The sequence below is a fragment of the Grus americana genome, chromosome 16, assembly GCF_028858705.1.
Source record: "Grus americana isolate bGruAme1 chromosome 16, bGruAme1.mat, whole genome shotgun sequence".
NCBI classification, from domain to species: domain Eukaryota; kingdom Metazoa; phylum Chordata; class Aves; order Gruiformes; family Gruidae; genus Grus; species Grus americana.
This window is the reverse complement of record NC_072867.1, coordinates 3,575,460-3,600,247: the sequence shown is the minus strand read 5'-3', so window position 1 is coordinate 3,600,247 and position 24,788 is coordinate 3,575,460. Positions and strand designations below refer to the sequence as shown.

At 40.6% G+C, this 24,788-nt stretch overlaps 1 protein-coding gene across 3 annotated transcripts in view; it reads right to left on the bottom strand.

The window, feature by feature from the left end:
- The window catches only part of MED13L (mediator complex subunit 13L), a 200,206-nt gene extending 186,790 nt beyond the window's left edge, over positions 1-13,416 (bottom strand). Inside the window, exon 1 of one of the 3 annotated variants that reach the window (XM_054844011.1) lies at positions 11,402-13,416. In XM_054844011.1, coding sequence (XP_054699986.1) covers positions 11,402-11,473 — 72 coding nt within the window. In that variant the 5' untranslated portion in view covers positions 11,474-13,416. Of the gene's footprint in view, positions 1-10,740; positions 10,969-11,101; positions 11,214-11,401 lie in introns of those variants that run through there. The other 2 variants (XM_054844013.1, XM_054844012.1) reach the window with 2 other exon arrangements.
- Between the last annotated feature and the right edge of the window lie 11,372 nt (positions 13,417-24,788).

Here is a 24,788-nt window from a genome sequence, read left to right as displayed (position 1 = left end):
TTATGCCTAAAACATTAACAGTACTGACAGAAATCAATTTTCTTTTCCCCTCTCCTAAATGTCAGCGTGATTCCACCTACATGGGAGAGAAGGCTAATAGATTGTTTCAAAGAAACAAAAGTCAGACTGGTCACAAAAGCAATTCGAGATGGCAACTAAGTACCATATTTCACAGTGGAAAATATAAAAGGACTCCAATATTTATGCTCGAATTTCAGCAGCTCTGGCAGATGCAGAAGCTACCAACAAAGAAGTTTTGATTGGCAAGCATAAAAGAAAGAGTAATTTGATGCAAAGGCCCAAATTGCTCATATGTATCCCAAAGTCACAGAATTTCAGGGTTAAGTACTAAAATAAAAGACTAACATAAAACATAACAGAAGGAAGGAAAATGAGCACATGCTGACATACTGGAAGAGAAACAGTATCCTCCTAGAGTCCACTGTAAAAACAGGTTGGTAAAACAGAACAGAATGTCACAAACTCTTACGAAAGAAACAGAAGATGACACAGAAATTGTTAGATCATCACCATTCACACGCAGGTCTGCACCTTCATCGCCAACTGCGGTTCTTGTTTCCCCACATTGAAAAGTAGAGAAAACAGAAAAGTTACAAGAATGTTCAACAACTACATATTTCATGCAACAAAAAGCATTCCAGGATTAAGACTGTTCAGTCTAAATGAGGGAAATTATGAGGGTCTCTAGAGAACAGCTGCTGGTTTTGTCTTCCAGTTATCAAACTAAATTAGCAGAATGCAGACTCGAACTGAAATGAGATGGCTGAAGTTTTTGTGGCAGGATAAAAACTTAGGTACTAGTTTAAAAATTGTCTATTAAATATCTACCTAGTTCAAGAAACCTTTCAACCAAATATATTTAGAGCCTGGGAGATGATTCAAGGGAAGTATTACTACATCCTTGACCTAATCTTATATCCTCCTCCAGGTAACTGCTAATGCTTATGGCCACGTACCATATTGGCATCTTTGCTATCTTTATCAGCACATGAGGAGCAGCTTTAATGATCACCCTCAAAATAGCTCTCAGATCTGCTGCCCTTGAGTCAGTCCATCAATAAACCAGTAATAATCACTCAGGACAAACTCCAGGAACTCTTAAAATATTTCATCGTAAAACAAGAAAAATTAACAAAAGAAGGGATTTCTGAGAGAAGACCTTTGGGTTCTATCAACATCTTTCTACTTCAGTGAATGGCTTTGGTTTGCAAATCTCCAGTCCCTTAACTGATGTAGCAAGTCTCAGTACACTGCTCCAAACTGGCACCTGGCTCGTCGCCTCTTTTCCACTTGTAAAGGCTGTAACTAAGTTCATCAGAGATGTAAAAGGCTAACATAATAAGCATGACTGGAAACCAAAGGGCTGAGATTTAGCCATTATTTGAAAAGATGCTTTCAAGTCAAAACTATTCAAGATACAAAAATGTAAGGAAACTGAAAGATGACAGCAACATCTTCTCAGGTCAGCATGCCACTGAAGCTCACAGAGGCATACTCTTGGTGCACAAACCCGTTAAGTACAATGTGGACACATCGGGCTAGACTCTCACCACCATGCATGAGAAAGGGAAACGGAAAAGCCAATCTAAACAACAAACCAGGCATGAATCTAGGTTGCAGAGGATGCTACTAGGCAAGACCTGTCCATGTTCTTTGAGAACACACCTACTCAATAAAGCCAAGACAGACAAAAGCATTTAAAAACAAGACAAGGTGGGTTTTGATTTGTTTTGGGTGTTTTTATGGGGAAGAGGGGAAGAAGTGGAATGAAGTTGACCCATGTCAGGACCGAAGGTATATCAGTGTAGTAATGTAATGCCTGGAAGCAAAAAGCCATCTCCAAGACAAAAGACAGAAGGAATTGAATACATTCTTTTCATTTTAACAAACCCTAGGTTTAGGTAGAGAACTACCCTGCAGATCAGGTTACAGACACTATTTTACAGAGCACACTAAAAGTACCTCTGAGTTCCAAAACACTTAAGCCAGTTGCTTTACAAAAGGGAATCAACTATATTTTAACTTCTGAGTAGATGGCTGAGAACAGGTAACAGAATGAAAGTGACCACTGCACACTTCGGATAGCACACAAAACAAAGCAAACAAATGTGCAGCTTGCTAGCCAAAGAATCTCTTCCTCATTCCAAGACAGGGTGAATGATTAGGCCCACAAGTCCCCTTCAAAAAGGCAAAATTAGAACTAAGTCACTATTTTCCAAATTAAAAAAAATAAATAAATCCCCTTTTACAGAAAAGTAGTCCAACACATGAAAAAAAGATGACAAGGGACACGTTACCCACAAGAGAGCCAAATTATAAGCAAATCTGCAAATATATGAAGGAACCCTCTCTCTTTCCCCAACTTTAATTCTTTTTTTTTTTAACTGAAGGAGGAAGGAAATGTCAAACATCAGAGTTATACAATGGACTATCAGATGTTTCCCAAACCAAGTAATCTGACATATGGGCAGGAAAAATAAAGAAGGGGGCGGGCTAGAGGAAGTAACAACCCGAGTAGAGTAAACTTTGGCATACTGACTTGAAGAACGCAGTTCCTTTTCTTTCCTTATACAAAACCCCCTGTATTTAAGAGCTCAGTACTAGAGCATTTTTGTACACCACATCTAAGCAGAACTGCTTAGTGAATACCAACAACGGTTCACACAGTCGTTTCACGTGTCCATCGCTGGACTGCAAAGCAAACTGCGCTGCCTGCCCAAGTGGGCCCTGGCCCAGACTCCTGGCTCCAGGCTAGGAAGGTAGCAGCAGTGCAGAAATACCATCAGACAGCCCTGGTTCTTCAACATCAATAGCGTCTTGACCAGTGACATCAAATAAAGCTCAAATTGTTAGGCAGTCTGCCAAAATCCTTTAGCCCTTTAAAAAACCACCACCTCAAGAACTCCTTCATATGAATCTTCCTTTATATAGAAAGTAGTAAATAAATCCACTACAGGACTGGTCATGTAGATTCATTCTGCCAGCTTTCTTACTGTCATTCCTGCAAAGACAGGAATCCAGCAACTCCTGCCAGAAGGAGATTATGGAAATTCACAGAGAACTCAAGTCAAAATTTTATTAACACACACAAAAATTAAATAACCAGAAACACTGGGATAAAAATGAAACCAGCAAATTCAGAATAAAGTAATTTAACCAATTAACGTATTCTGTCAAAGAATTATTTTTTTTTAATCAAAATACTTGACATGGTCACCAGAAGACGTTCCTAGTATTAATTTTATAACTCATACAGAACTACCTACAAATTCAGTAATATTGTGGACATATGTGAACTGAGACTCAGAAAAACCTGGCACTAAGAGATTGCAGATATACTAGACTAGATTTGAAAACTTCCTAGTAAACCAGAGACTCCAGTAAGAAAAAAGTCATAGTTTTATACTGTAAAAAAAAACAAGCCATTTTGAAACTCTGTGTCTCATAGCTGTTAGTTATGAACGCATCATTACCAAAAACCAGAAGGTTGCCAATGCCTGGTCAGTAGGTACAGAAGAGTTTTCCACTATATTTTGTTTTCAATCCCCTATTCTCACAAAATATTGTATTTATCGGCAAATACAGAGCTATAAAAATAGGCAACAACAAGGCGCTGACCACAGCATAGCTCTTTTAAAGCTAAAAGATTAAGTTTAAAGCTTCTTCAGTAAAACTTGATTTAATTCCTTCTCCAAGACGTGGATTGTGGTTACACAGCCACTTTGATCTCGCTTCAATCCATGCCACTGCCAAAACTTGGTAGGCAGAGAGAGGAATAAGGGGTACATGGAGCTGGCTAGGGAGTGAGAAGGGAGAAAAGTTTTTCACTAGGTCAGTTCCCTGATTCAGGCTTAAATGTGACCTTCTGAATCCTTCTGGGGTCACCAAGGCATGGAAGAAGAGTGAAGGGGGAGGGAGAAAAATGAAAGAGGGGAAAACCCACACCTTTTCCTCTGTAATTAATATTATTTTTCTTTCCATAAACAAGAATAGTACACTACATTGTAACACTAGCTAACTAAAGAAAGCAAGTACCTAATGAGAAATGATACAGAAGTGTGTCGTATCTTATACAAAAATTAATTTTACAAGACTTGATTTTTCTCCATTTTCATAAGCTGATTAAATATATTCCTTAGTATAGGGACAAGGTCTTTGTGTATGTTTGAGCTCATCTGCGTTAGTCACATAAATGTAAATATTGCCTAGGGGGCACATTATACAACAGCAACACACAATAAAATTTCGTCTCTCAAAGAAACAAGAGAGAGAATGCCACTAAAAGCCCAAGTCACATTTCCATATCCACTGTGGCAATTTTGCTCAGGAAAGTGAATTAAGCCACACATGACTCCATGAGAAATAACATTTTTTTTAACAGAGGTAGGAAGTGGGAGTCAGGATTTATCAAAATCAATCAAAATTCACAGCACAAGCCAAAGGAACGACTGCTTAAACCTTCTACATTTGTGAAATACTAAAAAACAGGCATCATCTTACTAAGTAAAATGCTAAGAACCCTCCCAATCTGAAAAGTTAAACCTACTATATGGTATCAAAGTGGTTTATGTTCAGATGTCATTATCATTTTACAGTATAGCGATCATACTAATGCACGACTGCGTACCTAGCTGAAGCCACAGCAGGAAACGATGCAAGCTGTCATTCTTCGTATCACAGGCCTGTTATCCCTGTGGTGTATACTTCACAACCATGTGCAGAGGGAATCTAACACAACGTAATACTTTGAGGTCTGTTAGAGTAGAATATTTTTATTAGCTGGTTTCTCTTTGAAACTACCAGTTGATGTGATGGAATTCAGGGAAAGAGGACTTATTTCCAAAGCAATACTTAGAGCTTTAAATGAAAGCGGTATAAAAGCTTGGTCTGAGGAAGAAGGATGCCCCCATGTAAATACATATGCCATATAAACAAATGGCTTTGGGCAACCTGGCCTAGCGGAGGGTGTCCCTGCCATGGCAGGGGGTTGGAACTAGATGGGCTTTAAGGTCCTTTCCAACCCAAACCATTCTATGAAATCTTCTGGATTTGATTTGGGATCTTCTGTTGAAAACACTTGTGCACTTTTAAAACTGGCAAGATAATACTAAAACAAGCTTGCTTCTAGTTAAAGCAGTATTTTTTTCATATTATTTGTGTTACTATGGCACCAACAAGTCGCAAATCCCACTGTGCTAGACTCTACACAAAAAAGTGCACTACTCACCAACAGAACGGTAAATGAATACACACAGATTTGACAGAATATAAAACTATACTTGTCAGCCTTAAAGGCAACCGTCTGAAAAGACCAACCACCTATTCAGTGTCATTAGGTTGTGTGTAGGAGGCCACAAACAAGTTTAGGAAAAGGGTTTGTAGGACAGCAATATAGTAAGTCTGTGGACATCAACTGGTAACCTTCCACAAATACAAAGGAACTAGAAAAAAAAATACTTATTTATAATGTGATGATCCTGGTGTACATTGGAGTCAGGAGTCAGTGAGTACTGAATGAAAAATAAAAAGCAGAAAAGGAACAAGGCTCAAGGCTTTGGAAGTGAAAGCACAGTAACTTCGAGGAGATGTAACAGCAAGGGAAGACAAGGAAAGAACACAGAAAGGTGGAACACAGTACCAGTCACAGGACATGAGAGACAATTTGTACCAGCATTCTTAACATGAGCAGGGATGGTTTAGTCAAGCCCCAATAAAAGAATTCTGCAGTAACTAAGGATGTAAAAGCAAAGACTGGGGCTGGGGGTGGGTGTAATTCCCTATAGCAATCAAGGAAAAGTGGAGACAACAGGTTAAGCATTCTCGGCCAGTAAAGAGAAAGCTTCATACATGCACAGATGTTCAGCTTACAACAAATTATAACATTCCAGTAACATTGACAAAGTTTTAGGTATTTAAAAAGCAGTGTATCTGCACACACACTCCCTTTACCAAGGCATAACATTTAATCTCTTTAAGTTTTCAAAAAAAATTAAAACAAAATCCATAAAAATTCCTCCTCCATCAAGTGAGCGAAGTTAATCAAGTTAACACATTCGGCAGATCTCATATGCACCATAATTTTTTTTCCACTGAAGTTCAAAAATTTCAGTTTCTTCAGATTTTTTCATAAGAATTGCATTGTCAAGAAGGAAAATAATAGAAGAAAGGTCTACATACAGGATTAAAGAGTTCCTTCTTTACTCTCACTTGAGGAAGTGCTCTCAGATGCAGAAGGGGAAAAAAATTCAAGATCAAATGAACCTGGGGGGCTTGAAAAGTGGGGCTGTGTAGTCAATACTGCACCATGTGGAAAAATCCAGGAATATGTACTTTCAGACAGTATTACAGCAAGTGAAAAGTAAGATTCTTAAGACATAGTAACCTAGGGGTTTTTTTTTAATATATCAGTCTAATATTTGAGTATTTTCTTAATCATGTTGATGTTCACAACCGCGGCCTCATCACAGGACTCGAGCTGTCACAAGATCAGAACACAGTCACTGGAGAAGGATTCACAGCCCCAGTATATGGGTACATTCAGAAGATAATCAGGATTTCAAGAAAACCTCACTCGACTATATCTTAGTGGCTAGCCTGGGATTCTTCAGCACACTTTGTCCCAAACTACAAATGTCACTCCTACGCGCTTGATCTTCTTTGTGCAACATTCCGAAGAGGTGAGTTACCTAACATGGGTTCACTAATCCCACTCCCAAAGCTGGGCAAGCTAATGGGAATGTCACTCCATCCCAATCTCTTTGTAAAGCTGGGTCTATTTTCTTCAAACTCACGCCCTAGTAGATACCTTTAAACTGTTGAATACTCTGACAGGACATAATAAAAGCCTATTGCTGAAGTGATTTAAAACCTGAAATAATCTTTTATTAGCAGGAAATGAGCAAGTTTTCTAATGTCATTTTTCTACTTCTATCTTGTTATCTAATAAAATTCAGGATAAAGATAACTAAAGAATCAAACACTTTTGGAAAAACTGAGAGATTAATTCCATTTCTTATATATATACACACGTGTAAATTCACACCTACATAAAATTTCAACCAAGCAAGATATCTACTATGCAGTGATGTAACATCCTGCATGCCAAAATAACAACCTACTGCTTGGAGCACCGCATTTATGATAATACAATAAGCAAGAATGACTACTCGTTAATTTACTACTAAAGGATTTGGTTGGGCAATCAACCATTTACTATGAAGTCCTTTACTGACAATTATGCAACACCAAAGAGTACTTCACCAGCAACCTCTGCGTTCTTCACTTTCTGATGCCATGAAAAGGCTTTAAGAAAATAATTCAAATGCCATCTCGGATTTCCTTGATTCCTTTCAGTTTCATTCTGAAAACTGCAACAAAACTCAATGATCGAAGGCAACAACTTCTGTTCCTGTTATGGAACTGAAAAAAGTAACAGTAGCAATGACCTTTACAGTTTGTAAATTTGCCTGCAACATTAAGTGGAACAAAGACACAATTCCTACTAACTGGACCTTTCTGGCAGCAGGTTTCTGTGAAAACATGTTCAAACAAGCACTCACAACATCTTCCATACCGGCTTCCATAAAGTCCTCTATAAATAGGTCTCACTTTCCAAGAACACAGTCATGTCTTTTCCAGGCTGAAGACTCCTACTGCTACAGTACCTAATCTTTTACCACATGAAAGCCACTCCAAATTTTACGTCATTCCTGACACCCTTCACTGTACTCTTTTTCCAGCTCCAGCATAGGAAATGTCATGCAACTTCATCCCAATTTTCAGAGACTGACTTGTGCCTTTTGATCCACCATGGGAGTTGAGAAAACGTCTTCATGCAAGCCCTCACTGTCGTATGATTAACCTTTACTCACAGGAAAAATCAACTTAATTTCAGTAAGGCTACTTTTATGATTAAGAATTATTCACAGGAAGACTGTTTGCTAGCCAAGTCTTAAGTTTTAATACAAAGCGTACTACCTCAGACCATTTTGTCTCTAAATAATTATTAGACAACTCTTAATTAGTATTTAAATAAACTAGCCCTTAATAATTGTTTATTAAATACTGTTTTGATAAACATTCTTTTTCAGAAGCAGCAGCAGACATTTTGACTACTGCAAAAACAGAGTTAGGATAAATATAATTTCTTCTACTGCTGTGCTAGAAACATAGCAATTTCATTTTTAATAAGCAAGCTTATTAATCTGCTGTGTATGTCAGTATAAACAAGTTTACATTTGATGACAAATATGCAAACTGGCCCTTATCTTACTAAGAAATGCTTTACATTTAGAGTTAAATTCTAGATTTCTTTGTGTAGGTCGTTTATGGGGGGGTTTGCCTGACAGAATATACAAATATTAACCCATTTTCTAGAATGGCACTGGATTTCTGCTTCATTATAGAGCAACGCACAATACAGACAACAGCCCTTTGCCTTGCTAAGTCCAGAGGGACACTTCACAAACCCTGGGATCACACTCAGCATCTGGATATTCAAAGCTAACTTTAAAAGCTTAACTTAAGGCTGTGCCTTCCCCTCACGTGAAGTATTCTGAGCTAAGAACACTAAGGACCTCTGTATTTTCTGAACATCACTGATAAAAGAGCATCAGTTACTAAAAAGCTTTCAGAACATGTTTTCATTAAAAAGATTCAGAAGAAAGAGCAGTACCTAACGTCTCACTAAAGACTGTCTACAGTCGACAGAAAAATAAGCTAGAAATCATGAACTGTTAAACCAGCCCGAATCCACTACAGCAACGAGACTCACCACAGAGCTCTGGCTTCTCTGGGGAGGGGAGACAGCGTTCCTTCTCAATCAAAACAAATGTTTGTGGGAAGAAATATTATTTAAACATAAACAAACAGAATGACGGTAGATTATAACTATTTCGGAACTGTAATTCTCCAGTCAAAAACATTTCTTTTTCACACTCAGAAGAAAGCCTGCGATCAAAAAAAATTAATTGCCAACTTCTAATAGCAGAATCAGTTTAAAAAAAGAATAAATATTTGTAATCCACCTCACTCCTAAGGAATGAATGAATTCCCATCAACAGTTGATTTAGTTTGTGCATGGTTTTGTTGTCTGCACTGAAAAAATAAATTATTAGCAAAAGTTTCTCTAATTAGTAATCCAGACCACTGCAGCTTTAACACTTCATAAATTTTGAAATGAATATGACAATTTGAGGTTAAAGGGTCAATGGTGTTGGCCACATATTTCCAGTCAGTATTTCCTTTCTCAGTATCTTTCACTGATGCATAAATACTAACAAATACTAATGTAATTTAAAATAAATCATCCTAATAGTTACTGTGTGTTTGTATATATGCTATATTTAAAAAAATACTTCTTTTTTTTGCAAGTAGAGCCAGAAAACAATAAAAACATTAGTTTCATACATAGCACCATACTGCAGGTATGGCTAGCTCCCACAAAATGACATGGGAAATTGAAGGGTTGCACATTAAACTCATTGTTATTATTAAACATACTTGCAAAAGAATTTTGCTAAACTTATTTCAATGATATTACACACCCATTTAAAATTTAACATTTTGCTGTTCTAGCATGAGGGGGAGAAAAACAGAAAGAGACCAAACCACAATAACTACAAAATAACTTTGCTGTGTAATTTATGCTAATTGCATGCCAACAATTATTTTTACCAGTGACAGATGTGCAGATTGCAACTACATGAAAAGTTATGCTTCTCAAAAAACACGCTGCTCAAGTCTCCATTAATAAATGGGCACTTCACAGCTCGCTCTCTATAAAGAACAAACCATTCACTACCTTGCTCTTACAATCAGATACAATTGTTTCTCCTCATGCTTACTGCTTCATTTATCTTACTGGGTAAGTGCAGTGTATTCAAAATCACCGTAACAATACCTGCATCTTGACACATATAGCACTGCTATATATTTATAAATATCAGAAAGTGTTATCAAACAGAAGCACAGATACAGACTTAGACAAATAAATGAATAAAAAAAACAAACTAAGAATTGCATGTATCCTCACGGTAGAATCTCTGGGCCTGTTTAATAGCAGCATAAGTGACTACGGCTTGTCCCAGATTCTTAATAGGTACGAGCAAAATAAAAACCAAACACACGAACATTAAAAAAACCAAAACAAAAACCCAGAGGCAAAATAATGAACATACAGCAATAAAAGGTAAAAAATGCTTGATCATTTGCATTTTTAATTAATTTCCTTTTTTTGCCCTTAATTCCTATATGAGAGCTAACAACAACCTCCTCCTTTCTCTTAGAGAAAGAACAACATACGTACCCACCTCCAATTCTGGCAGAGCTCTGATGCGGGGAGGGGGTATCTACCATAAATCCTTCACACATGCTATCCCCAAACTTGTGTTACAAGTTTTTTTTTTTAACTGTACCATACAATACCATGCACTAAAAGAGTCCCTCCTTCCCTCCAACATTATCCCTAGTAGCACTAGAAGGCTCCTGACAATCAAACAGTCCTCTCACTCACTCAGCTGTAGCCCAGCCAGAAGGGATAATGTTCCTATACATGTCAGGTAAAATAAAACAAGGTATTTCCAAGTGACTTTACCCTTAAACAGAAACAAATTATTTTCTTGTTTTAAATTTAAATTACAAATCTGTAGCTAGCCAAAACTGATATCATAATTTCTGCAACATTAAACCACGCAATACGAGTAGGAAGTTGGCAATTACCAGTAAGATAGGTAGACAGCATCTATGCAAACAAGCTATGCAGCATACTACATTTTCAGCCACTGTTTTTCCTCAGAGAAGGAAAAAAATTAAAAGGTTTGGGGTTTGGTTTGTTTTTTTTTTTAACCTCTTGCCCCCAAGCACGATCTATGCAAAGAAGAGCCCACGCTGTAACAACAGCTGACATGTAGTCACAAGAGCCCAGAGCGTAAGTCCGACAGACAATCACGCTACATGACCGTTTGCTGCTGCTGAAATGGCGTTTGTCATTGTGAAAGGAGAGAAAAACCCCACAGTTCGGTAGGCACAAAGCACACAGGGCACGGAGTGCCAAGGGAGGCGGGGAGAAGAGACTGTTTACCCGAGAAGATGGTCGCGCACGCAGGCGGCACAGGCAGGGGACACACAATCCGTTGCCTCTACGCTCCCCTATGCAGAGGAGCGCAGCAGGGAGAGCAATACACACACTCGCAGCAAACCACGTTAAAGAGCAAAATAAACACGGGGAGCCGGGCCGGGGGAGGGGCCAGCGGAGGAGCAGCCCCACGGGCCCTGACTATAAAGCCCCTGGCAGCTGCACCCAACCGGCAAACTTGCCGCGCGGCGGAGCGCCCGGTTAAGCCGCGGCCGGAGCCGCCGTTCCCCATCCCCGGGCACTCACCAGCGAGAAGAGGTTCGAGTGACAGTCCTCCAGGCTGGCCCCGTTCGCCACCCAGTTCGCCGCTGCAGTCATGATCCTCGGCGAGCCCGGCCGCCAGAGCGGGGCATGTCTGAGGAGACGGGCCCGGCGCGGGGGGAGAAGCAGCAGGCACTCCTCGGTGCGGCCCGAGCCTCCGTTGGCCGGGGCAACAGCCGCGGTCCGGCCCCTCGCCGCGGGCGGCCCGCGCGGAGCGGGGGAGCGTTGCCGGCAGGGGGCGCGCCGCGGGCGGGGGGGGGCGGCCCGGGCGCCGGGCGGGCGCCGAGGACGGGGCGGGCGCGATCCTCTCTACCCGTCCCCGGCCCGGTAATCCTCAAGCCGCGCGGCCAGGTCCGGCGGGGGCCCTCTCCGGCGGGGCGCGGGGGCGTCTCGGTCCAAGCCCCTCAGCACGCAGCAGGGGGGAAGCCTTCTCCGGTCCTCCAGGCCGCCTCAGCACCGCCGGGGCGAAGAGAAGAAGAAGGGGGGGGGGCCCGAGGCCCTCCTTCCGCGTCCAGGTCTGGCCCCCCCCCGGCCAGGGCACACGTTACGGCGAAAGGCGGAGGGGAAGGAGAGGGGAGGGTCTCCTCTCGCGGCCCGGCGGCGGCCCCTGCGGGACACGGGCCGGGCGGGGCGGGGGAGGGTCCCGGCCCCGGGCAGTGGCGGCGGCGGCGGGCGGGGGGCGCTGTCTCGCGTGCCGGCGGAGGCCGTGTCCCCTCCCCTCCCCGCCCGGCCGCCCCTCGCTGCTGCCGCCGCTGGCTGTGGGTGGATGGTGTTTTCCTCCTCCTGCTGTTGCTGCCGCCGCTGCCGCCGCCTTGTTTACGCTCCGTGCGGGGCTCCCGGTGCTGCGGGCGGCGGGCGGCAGCCCCGGCCCAGAGAGGGAGCGCTGTCCCTGCCCGTCCTCGCCCCCCTCCGCCTGGCGCTGCCCGCCCAGCGGCCCCGCTCACCCGCTCCTCCTCACACACTCGCCTCTGCCTCTCTCCACTCTGACAGCAATGGCGGCCGCCAGGCGCAGCTCGCCTCGCCATTGGCCGCCGCCGCCCCACGTGACGCGCGCCGGAGGGCGGGGGCCCGGCGCTGGGGCTCTCCCCGGCCCCTCCCTCCGTCGCCAGGGCGCCCGCCGGGCCGCTGGGGGCGCGCGGGAGCAGGGTGAGGGCGGCGCTGCGGCGGCGGCGGCGGGGCCGGGGGAGGCCGCGGCGGCCGGGCCGCCCACGCCGGGCTGAGCCGCTGCCGGGTACCGCCGGAGACGGCGCTGCCGGAGAGCGGCTCCCGCCCTCCGTCTCTTGGGACGGGACAAACTTTCTCGTTGCTGGCGCTGCCGGTGCGGCGGCCCCGGAGCTCTGCCGGCGCCTGCCCTGGGCGCTTTTCCGGCTGTCCCCGCCTCGGCTCGGCCGTCCCGTGGCCAGGGACGCTCGCCGCCAGAAAACGGTACTTAGAAACAGTTGCGCGGGGCGGGGACAGCGGCGGAGCCGTCGGCAGTGCCCGACCCCGCTGCCGTCCGTGGAACCGCTCCGCGAAACATCCGACGGGTTTTTCCACAGCACCTGAGAATTGCCAAAGTAGTTTAAAACTGGCTTCAAAACGCTTACTTTGCAGTTTCTAACTCGGGGCGTGCCCCCACGAGCTCCCCTTTAAAAGTCAAGTTCAAGCCCAGGTTCCGCAGAGCACATGAAACACGACTTCGCTGAAATCCAGAGCGGCCCCGCGTTCGTTCCGCTAGAAACGGCTTTTAGGACGCTGCGTACAGTTATTTTTTTACAAAAGGAACCCAAAAATACATGAGTTAAATAAAGAAGTGAAATTCATTCCTGTAATAGTCATGGTCGGGAGCACAAGAAAGGATAGACGCAAAACAAACAATAAATTTTAAATACTTCGTTGAAAATATATAATTCATAACATATAATTTTTTCACTGCTCATAATGACCCTTTGATTCTAACCAGTGGGAGCCTGATCTGCTTAGGCAGATTAAAGCTCACCCGCCTGAGTTTCTCACCGACAGGAGCGTTCCACAGGTGACATAAAGCAAATATTGCTGCTTAAGAGATGAAGATTGTTTAGCAAGTCAACATAAGCTTTAATAACAGAAACGTAGCACATTTTCAATGACCTGATTCAGTGGAAAAAGTTCTCCCTCTGTGCTCAATGGCAGCTTTTCTTATCATGATTTTAATCTTATTTAAGCGTCTTTTTTGCAATTTACTTTTGTTCGTAATATATTAAGATTAGCATCTATTCTAATGACTGAATGGAGTTTGTTTGGACTTACCTCATAGTAACAAATCTCTAAGACAAACAAGCATCACAGCAAACTTACGTACACAGAGCGATAGATAGAATTGAGGCCAAAAGAAAATTTCCACCAAGACCAGTGTTCTTACCACGTGCCTTCTTCGTCTGACAAATCCAATCCATCGGGCCCTGTTCCCTTCGCCGTCACGCCGAACAGGAATTCTGTCTTGCAAAGACTGGGCCTCATCTAGGACAATCAAAACCGGCACAAAGATGTTATAAAAGCCCCAAACTGGGAAGAGGCAAAGCTGACAAAGTAGCCAAACTGCCAGAGTCTCGAAATTGCTTGCTACAGCCTGGCAGTCCGGAATCAGGGGAGTACTTTGGACCATATTACTACCCTTTCTCTTGGCAATAAACAGAGAACACAATCTGACACTTGTAAATATGTCAAGCAAAACGTATCAACCAACCCAAAGCCACATCCTTTGGCATTAAAATAGTACAGTTCTTTGTAAATACACGGCAGCATCAGTTATCTGTCCCATCACTAAATGACACATAGGGTACAACAAATGTTTTGATGAAGTATCCGTTCTATTTCTGGAATAAAAGAACATCTCTTATCATGAAAAAATTATTTTCTTATTATAGAAATATTTTGAAATCGAGAATCACATTATTACTTATCCCAGAGAAAGCTAACAATACTCTACAGAATTAGACACTGCAGAATTCATGTTTCTTCCATATGCTGCTTACCCTCCAAATGGTATTTCCAGTTGTCAGCATTCCTCTTCTGGATCTTCCAAGTAGAGACGACTTATTATGCTTGATTTTCTCATGAAAATGTGGGGTTTAACACACGATTCAGATCCATTTTCACAGGGAGAAATGTTTCACACTGCGCTGCTTTGGCCATTTTTCAGGATTCTTATGAACATCAACTACTCTTTAAATTAAACATCTTTTAGTATAATTAAATTACCTGTAACGGGTCAATGTTCTGAAGGTGAAGGTTGCTGCTCGCATTTGTGAAAGGCTACTGGTCAAACCTCTTGACCACATCTCTGCATTGCAAAGTTCATTTTGTTTTTAACCTGGAGAAAAAGAGAGCATTTCTTTATATAGTTTGCCAGTTACTTGACTTTGTATTATGTTCAGCGATCACAGACAAGAGAAATCATTACAGTCTAATCACTCACTCTGCAGTACCAAACTAGGAAAGTTTGCTTGCTCTTTTTTGACAATAGCGTCACTTAAACCAGAAATTGTTCCACTCACAGTTATCACATACAAGTGACACTTGCTCATGCTTAATTATCCTAGATGGTATGCGGTGGAACGTGTTTCCCAACTCAGGGTATTCAAGTTTTATTCCCTGTTTTCTTTTACTTCTTTTAACAAATTGATCAATGAACATGAACAATAACATTGGGGTTTCTGCTTTAACAAAATAACCATTTTTCCGCAGTAGCAAGGCACAGGAACTTCTTAATTAATTCTGCCAATGTATTAACTTGCAAGCTGCAAGACCAAAACCCCGAAGCAGAAAGGAGTTTCCAGGCTCCGGGAGATCAGCTGGGTCACACTTAGCCTTCACCATACACAGCTGATAAGCACTCTGGGAAGGAGCCAGTTACCTGCCCTTACTAAATTAGTCCAAAGAGTGAAAGGCAAGCTTCTTTTATTTTAGAACAACTTACCCAGAGCTTACAGTAATGATCCAACCTGTTCTTCCAGGAGGATGGCTCAGCAGTTTCATAGACTTTGTTTTCACCAGCAGGTGTTGCTTATGCTTCAAACTAAAGATGGAGGAAGAAACAAAGATGTCAGGAGGCTAAAGCAAAGCTAGAAAGTCAAGCAGTTGCTTGGGTTTATTTTGTCTTAATGTCCACTTTGCTGAATGTTCAAGTACCTCTGATTTACGAAAAGAATATTTACTTGAGCAATACAACCGGCTTCAGCACTCAATTCAGGCCAGGCTCTGCCAGCTCTGGGTATGGAGAGTTTGGTCCTTCTTATACCAGTAGCAGAACTGGAGTTCAGCCAAGTTTTATCAGCCAGTTTTTGTCTTTTACTCAAAAAGAAGCCATGTTTGACATTTCATGTCGAAGACAACTCATTTCTAGGTAAAACATATTTTTCCACATATTTGAGTTAGATGTTATGGGTATTCATCAGCTCAAATTCCAGCTTTGGCAGTATAAGTAACGATTGCCTCGTGTCTAATTTAATCAAGTGTAATTTTTACTGTTTTCTAAATTTTCCTCTCCAGTTGCCTACAATACCTAGTAATGGAAGGGAGAGAGTGGGGGAGAATGATAATAGACCGAAATTATGAATATAATACAAGCAAATGGTCTTTAACTATTCTACATGTCAAAAAAATACAAAGCAAATAATTTTGTTTCCTCTCTCTCCTTGAGTTGCTCTTAAATAAATCCTACTCAAGTTAGTAATTTCATTGACGACTAAAACTCGAAGAATTTTAGAAGTTCTTTGTCCATGATTTATGTAGTTTGTTACTGCACATTCTTTCAATATAGTGCAGATGAACAGCCTAATTCCAGATATGTTTCTAGTGTTCTCATTGTCTACTTTTTATGAGGTTGCTTTAATTTCTTAAGTGTTTTTAAATTCATCCAGTAATGACATTTTTTGTTCAAGTGTTTATACATAAGAACCCGTAATGATTTTGGTATTAAAACAAAAACCTCTACTTCCACAAATTGAAGACTTAAGAGGAAGAAAAAAAAAAACCAACCTACTTCACTGGCATAAAGATATTAACAGCATCTAATTTTAACATAAGAAATAATAAAAATTTTTCACACATTAAATCCATACTAAATAGTTCTTTTTTTTTTTAAACATTGAAACAGATTGCCTCTAAACTAACATTTTAATTTTGTTAAGATACAGGACTGGCCACATTAGTAAGTTTGCTTATTCCTAGTAAAGATAAAAAATTACCTGAGTTTTAAAACAAGATATTGATTTTCTGAAGGGATAGGTGCTTCTACGTAAGAGGAAAGAAATACATAAGTAAAAGATCTGTTTGTAGAGGAGTCATTCATGAGGCCCATAGTTTAAGTCCTGCTAGTGATTAGACCATGGTCTTTGAATTAGTCATCCTTGCTCACCATCATTATCAATAAATACTGAAAGATAGATCCATGTAGTCTGTTTACAACCATCCCTAAGTATAGAAATACCTATAGAAATGAAGTATATTTTTAATCAAAATTAGTAACATGGATTATTTTATAGTGCCCAAAAGCAAGTCAAACACATTCCGTAGGACTCCAAACCTTCCCAAGCGATGCTACCTGAGATTCTGACAGTGCTACCATTCACCAGTACCTAAGCATTGTGCTGTGACAACCAACGGCCGCAGGGACAGTCTGCTGGGACTTCACAGAGTTTCTGTTTCTTTTCCTTTTCCAGGACGAAGAAAAGACCGAATGTAGGCTGGTACCAGATGTGATGTTAGACCCCACAGCAGTTATACTGCGGGGATTTTGCAAACGCCTTTCACAAATAAATAGCTTCACTTGACTAGATCTATCGATGTCACTGGGACTATTTACATGACCGAGTTTCTCACAAGGCGCAACTGTTTCAGGGTCAGGATTGTGCGGGGGTTCAGAAAAGCACACACGTGGCAGAGGTCAGTGTTTCAACATACCTCTTGAGAGTTAGATACATGAAAATTCCCTGAAAATTATTTTATTTCCTCATATGAATAGTATACTAACGGTAGCTATTAAGGAGCAGTTTGAGGAAAGATGAATGGCCTGGAAAGCCAATTTTGGCAAGTTTTTTCCACCTACAAGATAATGTTGAAAGAAATCTGCAAACTGTTGTAGAGGACTCAGATTAACTGAAGGTCATATCATTAGGAAAGTGAAAAGAGAAAAAGTTCAAGTTAATAGGTGAGTCATAATGACAAGAATGAGACATTTAAGCTTACTCTGGTGAAGCAGACGTAAAGCTGTACATGGAGTTAAAAGAAAGTGCTCCTATATTTTTATCAAAAATAGACAAATTATCTTAGTAGCTCCTTGTTCTCTGGGTCGTAAAAGACAGAAGAGAGGCAGGACAGGAAGCTGTGGCGGGCAAGAGGAGCCTAGAAAAGGCCTTTTACTGTCTAGAAAGAGAAAAGGTCATCTCTTACTGTTAGGGATGAAGTAGCAGCAGGAGTTGAGTGAGAGCGGTGAAGAGTGGTATGAACAGAGGAACAAGCAGTGCAAGAAAGGAAGGCACCAAAGGTGCCTGACTAGTTATAAAGCATAATACTAGTAGCACGGTGCCTTTACTCGTGATGGAAGTGCGAGGGAGTCAGGAAAAAAGGATGGCTAACTTTGGCTGTCTAGAGTTTAAATTGCCAGCAAGCAATCTGAGAAAAGACAAGGAAGGTCTCTAGAAATGTGGCTTTGGATGGAAGGATAAAACCAGCTCAGGAGCAGAGAAGTAGATTGATTTCTTTCCTACATCATGCTGATATTTCGATGACATTTCAGGTATAACTGGTAGGGATGAAGCAAATAGCAAAATGCAAACCGTTACTTTCAAGAAAATATAATGCTAAAAATAAAAGTGGTTAAAATAGTAATAGATAAGATTAAAAAATAAAGCTTTAGGCAGTCCTGTTGGGCAGTCAAAACGCTATTGCTGTGGTAGCAAGTTTTCACTTTTAAAAAAAAAAAAAAGAGAATGCTCTATGTGTCACAGAGGCCTTTGAGAACTTAAGGTATAAGTTTCAGTATAAAGTGAACAGGCCAGCAAGATCTTGCAAAGGCAACTACCAAAGGAAGACAAATGAACGTGTTTATTTTTAGTTGGAGGTAAGGAACAGTTTTGTGCATCAGCATGCCCTGTTGGTTTCTGTGAGACACGATTGTAAATGCTCATTTAAATATTCTGTAGAACCAAAGCAAATGAGCTATTTGGAAAAACAGAAAGCAGCAAATGACAGCTGAAACTATTCAGGAATAAAAGGGGAACATGATTTAGGCAGAGCAAAATGGCAAATACTTTTTAATTGTAAATTATTTTTGCACTCAGAAGAGGAAAGAATTGTGATGTTGGCTAGATACCTTGCATTATGAATAAACATACCTCAGTTTCTAAAGGATTTAATAATCTAACATGAAGCTCCTACTAGCCCTCTAGGCAGAGGATGGGCCTGTTGGGTCACGGTTTCATACCATCAAAGAGATAGATTTCATCTTTCAGATGTTGTTGTGCTCGCTTGGTAAGAATTCATCTTATTAAAAGGTGTTAAATAAGATACAGGATAAAAATACTACAAGAGAAAAAAATGAAAAGATTGAAGGCTAAAAGGCAAAGTAAATATGGAAATAACATTTGGCAAACATTCTGAGAACAAAACTCCAAGTTTGTTTATTTATTGGAATAGATTTTAGGGTAACTCTGGATGGGTGATGTAGCTTGACGTGCTCTGACCTTGGAAGCAGCCAGTCAAGCAACACCCCATGCTGCACATGTGGAATGTGCAGCTTTTGGCATGGGAGCTCAAATGCTAAAATTGGCCCATAAATCTGAGTACAGTTTTCGGTGTTTAAGAATCTTATTTTATCTGGATTAAAGTCCTCTTCCCCTTTGGCATTAGAAGGTGTTTATGGCTGTAAAAACAAGAATTGCAAAATATTGCCCTGAAATATATATGGACTTCTCCTGCCAAGCTTACGAGGTTTACTTTGCAGCTTAAAATTAAAACAGAAAAAAAATCTGTCAGGGACAGTATGGCCTTTCTAGACAAAGTGTAGCAAAAGTATAGGCAAATGGCAAATCAAGTATATAAGTCAAATTTTTTTTTTTATTCTAAAAATCATTTTGCTTTACTGTGGTGGGAAAAGATAAGATAAAGTTTTTGTTGTAAGCTTTAAGAAATCTTTGGGCTTTTTTAAGTCATGCCCAAGTTCTGTTACAAAAAATATGAATAAAAACTGTGGCTTATGGTGTGTGATCACTGACCACATTAGAGCCCGGACTAATGCAGCTCGCTGTCTTTGTCTTCTGTTATCTTCCAACTCTTGCCCCTTCAAATATTCATTCTTTCTTTTATAGAGTTATTGTTCCTCTTGTTGCAAATTGTGCAATTTCCAAGCTGTAGTTTTCAGTTCACAATCCTTCTGCAAAGTGAAGCACTCTGAAGAAACTAAAAAAAACCCCAAACCAACCATACAATATATTTGAATTTAAAATGTTACGTTAGCAAACATGTTAGATAAAGGAGTTGGTAACTTTCAATTACAGGTTATTTTGCTTTTATACTGATGACATGGAATTATACTGGGGGCCTGATTCTGCAGTTATAAGTGAGTAAAAGCTCTGTGAGAGTTGACTTTAACACTTCCTTATAACTGTTTTGCTCTTTTGATTGATTGAACTTTGGTGTAAACACTTTCACACACTGTTGGAAGAAAGAAAAACAGGATCCTTTAGAAGACAGAAGAACAGAGTACCCACGCTATCAAAGCCTTGGCTAGAGCATTTCTATATGGATATACAGAAACAGTTACCACAATCAGAAAAGGTATGACAGACTCTTTCTAGATGACAGCTCTAGAATTTCAGGCTTTTAGCAACCAGCGTGCAGATTCTTTGTAAGGGATAATTTTTAATATTTCATCGTACATACACCCATCGTTCACATACAAGTCCTCATAAGCACTACTAATTTTGAATTGCCAATTTTTTCTCTCCTCTTTCCTGTACAATTATTTTTCTTACAATTAAAAGTATATCCTATCGTAACACTCCCACATTTTGTACTTCTAGATTTCTGAGGTTACAAAGCAAACTGATACAAGAACAAAACATTAAACAAGTTTTAGATCCAAAGAGGGGTGTGCAACTGTTCCTGCTGTATCCTGAACAAAACAAGCAGTCACTGAGCAGTTACGAGATGAACAGAAACCAGTCTGAAGTAGATGCCACTGTCATGGACTTCATTTAAAGAGAGATTAAGGTTCAGACTCATATCTCTGAAAAGAACTCATCTAAAAACTAAACAAGCTTGTCAGTCACAGGTGTACCGACAAAAACACAAAGGCTATGTCCCTGCATTTCACTCTGAGCAGGCAAACACATTTCAATATTTGTAATCATTTCTGTATTATTCACAGTTTATGCCAGTTCTCCCTTCTGTCTTCGCTTCCTCCCACCCCATTCCAAACTGGGAGTCTGAACAACTAGTGAGGACCCACTGGAGGCTCATCAGTACTAATGAGATGGAATACAAAATGTTCTGGTTTACATTCAGTTACCACTCTGACCTCATTAAGGCCCTTTTGTTCTGGAACCTTAGTATCAGGACTTCCCTTTGGCCACAAAGCTGTCAAGTTCACTTACAGCTCGGTCAGAAGAAATGTAAATCAAAGCAAATAGTAAGCTATAGCTAAATTCGGCCTTTAAAACATATATTAACTGTATTTTTATAGAAAACAAAACATATGAAAGGTGAAGCTTGCTCTGTGAAAGATCCGACCATTAAAATAAGTTACTGCATATCTTTGATGTTCATTTTCTTCAGTTGTAAGCATTCAGTGATCCATCAACTGCAGATAAATGTTGTGCTGAAAGCCTTTGCTGAAATTATGAGAAGGAATAAAAGAATTAGACATAAGACTTCCATAGATGCCCTGTGTTGACATCCCTGTTTCCAAGCTCTCTTAAATGAAACAACTCATTCCTCTGAGATTTTAAGGTTTCAAAAGCCCTAATTTAAAAAGGAATTACAGAGCAAATCCTATTTTACTACCACTCCTACGACAAAAAAATTAAAATATTAACCTTATAAGAAGTTATAGTCATATATAATAAAATGTTTCAACTGCTTTTAATTTAATCAACTGCTTTCTTGATTACACAAGAAACTAGCCATGGCTTGAAATGTTTGTTTAAAGGGAACCTATCTTTCAGACTGCCAGGCAAGCTTAGAGATATCTGTTCCTCCTTCTGTTTTTCTGCAGTCCAGTGAGTATTGCTTTTTTTGATTTTTCCGACACTCATTTCAGGAAGAAACTGAAATGGTTGTCTTTGCTTGACAAATAAGTAAATGAACTACACAGAGATATGTACTGTTCTCCTACGTGGAGGCTGAAGCCTCTTGGCCTCATTTAAGGACATACAACGTAACTAACACCCATCTATCAACTCAGTTGATATTTTTTTCTGAAATCCTTTCATTGAGATTTTATGCTGAAGAGCAACTAAAAAATTTAATGGATTTGCAAAGCCAGATGGGAAGAACAATAGGAGCGTGCTTTCTGGTCCCAAACCAGTGGCTGTCCTTGCCTTCTCATGGTTTACCTTCCACTGCCCACTTCGACTGAGAGGCAGGCGTTCATGTTAGCGACTATTTTCTGATCCTGTTCTAGTCTCATCAGGGATGACCTTCAGCTTTCTGGCACATGGACCTAACTTGGGCAAAGATCAGCTCTGCTGATTTAAACAAACCCTTCTACTCATATTAGGAAACAAGTAGTGTTTGTACTTGCTGACTATTTCACATTTGTTGAGGCTTTATGGATACAAACTGATTCTGAAATGTGGGGGTTTTTAGTCAGAAGTACAGTGAGTGTTGCTAACGGAGATTTTTTTAAATGACCGACAAAGCTCATACTGCAGTGTCTAAATTCTGTTCTAGAACTCCAAGCCAATACAGTATTTGACAAAATACAGTTGGTGTTCCAAATACATATTTGGAAGAAATATTTTTGTGTAAAATCTAAACTAAAATGATAGTTCTATAGTTTGAGTACCATGAGAAACTTATGTGTAATAATGCTACTGATTTTCTAGTTTGGTCTCTGAATGTTAGCCCAGTATGATGGACTGTACGAATGCATGTAAATAACTATTTTGTTGTTGTTTACCATTGTAAATACACTAAATCTTTACTAAGACTCAATAGGTTGCAGTTGCAATGGGTCACAGGCTGAGTACATTCCCAGTCTACGGTTTGGCATTGTAATTATTTGCAACCGAAGAGTTAGGCACACTACTCACATATACTCGTGATACCTGCCAAAAGGGGAGCCTCCCCTTCCTATTTCTCAGTGTGCAATATTATGATCACTTATCAGAATATTAAAGACTTGGAAGATATCAAATCTGAAGAAAGGAATTGGGAGCATGAGAGCTGGATAACATTTCTAGCATTATCCTCAGTTCACTTTGTGGTTTTAGGCAAGGCAATTGGCTTCTGGATGACTGTCTATAATATAGGTCAAATATTTTAGGTAATACTCACAGATTTTAAGTGAAGAATTACGTTATTATCATAAAAAGTTACTCTGGAATCTATTTTTGAAGTTATGATACCATTTATGAGCCAAAATCCAATTTGTAACTTTGGAGCAGGAGCCAACTTTCATCAATTTTCAGAGTCTATAGTGTCACACTTGCTTCAGTCACAAGCTCATACTTGAGGTCAAATTCTCTAATCACGCATGCTGCCTGTATGCTGGTGTGTGCTTTGGCTCTAGCCTGGGGTTAACCAGGTATCTATCTTCCTACCAAGGACATTCTAGCACAGGGTGGGAATCAATATCCAAATGCTGCCTCTCGGGCAACAGGGATACAATTCACTGGAGGTGCTGGCCTGTGAGCACTCAAACATGCATTCAGGAGGTATCAAAGTCAATAGTGTTCCTTTAAATCCAGTTTTCAAATATAATGTGAGCTGTGGTGCTTTAACCTGTACACAAGCTTTACGTCTCAAGAGCTGGAAAATCACCTTGGCGTTACGTGTGTCTATCAACTGCAAAAATTTGAAGATCCATTCTGATGTTCCACCTCACTTAAAGAGAACACACTTTTAATACAGTAGGTGTAATACCACTGCAGAGCTTTCATGTTCTATTTAAACAAAGCACACGTATGTATCAAACCTAGTATTTGTTCAACAACATTCCTTCAGATCGATTTCTGCGAGCCGTGGCCAGTTAGCTGGGCAGTGCAGAAATAACTCCTGAGGTGTGCTATCTGGACCGTTCCTGTCTCTTGTAATTACTTCTACTCAGAGCTGTCTGCCAAATTCTTCCCAGTGGACATATGGTCTCAGCAGGTAGGAACAGGCCAAAAGAGCTTTTCTTGCGCTGACGTCAGTGGGGGAAGTATGACTGAATTCAGCTCCCGTGAAAATTAAATATTACCTGAGTACTGCCTTGTCTTTTTATTTTTTCCAAGACAACAGTAGCTTGGCCTAGTTATTTCTACAGCTTCTTGAGAAATCTTCTTACTTTTTCTTCCAAATAGAAAGTGTCTTTACAGTTAATTAGAAGATAATACCAGTCAGCTTCTGCTAATTATTTGTATTTTTGCTTAACACTTATAAATCTACTTGTTCAGGTATTATTACAAGCTAATATTTGTCTTGTAAGACGCATTAGTCATTACAATTAGCAAGTAGAAATAGATTAGTCATGCGCAAACAATCTCGTAAATGAAGTATTTATACCCCCTTTGGGGATGGAAAGGAAGGTAATTTGAGCCCTTTATGATTATCAAGGGAAACCTGACTTGTCTCTTCTATTCACGTCGTTGTTTCAGGATTTCTTTTTGGGCAAACTAACTGGATGTGGGCTTCCTTTAAAGTCCAGTAGCACCACTAGAAGCTGTGTTAGTGATTTAATGAAAACCATCAGGCATTACCTTTTCCTAAGACTGCTAGTCTGCATTGCTCAGCTGTCACTTTTTTTTGTCAAAAATCTATTCAGTGAATATCTCTGCTTTTCCTGCGGTTGGAAGAAACCTTCCTTTCACATGTATAAATTTAGATATTTTGTCTGAGCAGCGAACAAGAACATTTATCCACAGACTTAAGGCTTCTATGACCCCTCACTGAGACAGGAAGACCGAAGATTACAAAATTGGATCGAAGACTGGGATGTCGCCATGATCTGTGTGAATGTGTCACCAATGGCATGCAGCAGATCAAACAGCTCCCCGCAAGACTATACTCAAAGCAAATCCAAGCTGTGATCGTGTACTTCCAGATGTAACTTCCAAGAAAAAGGTTATGCAATGAGCTGATCAAAAATGTTGGTCCTCAAGTTTGCTTAGAGGAATTGCAAAAGGAAAGGGTCTGCAGAAATCCATGATTA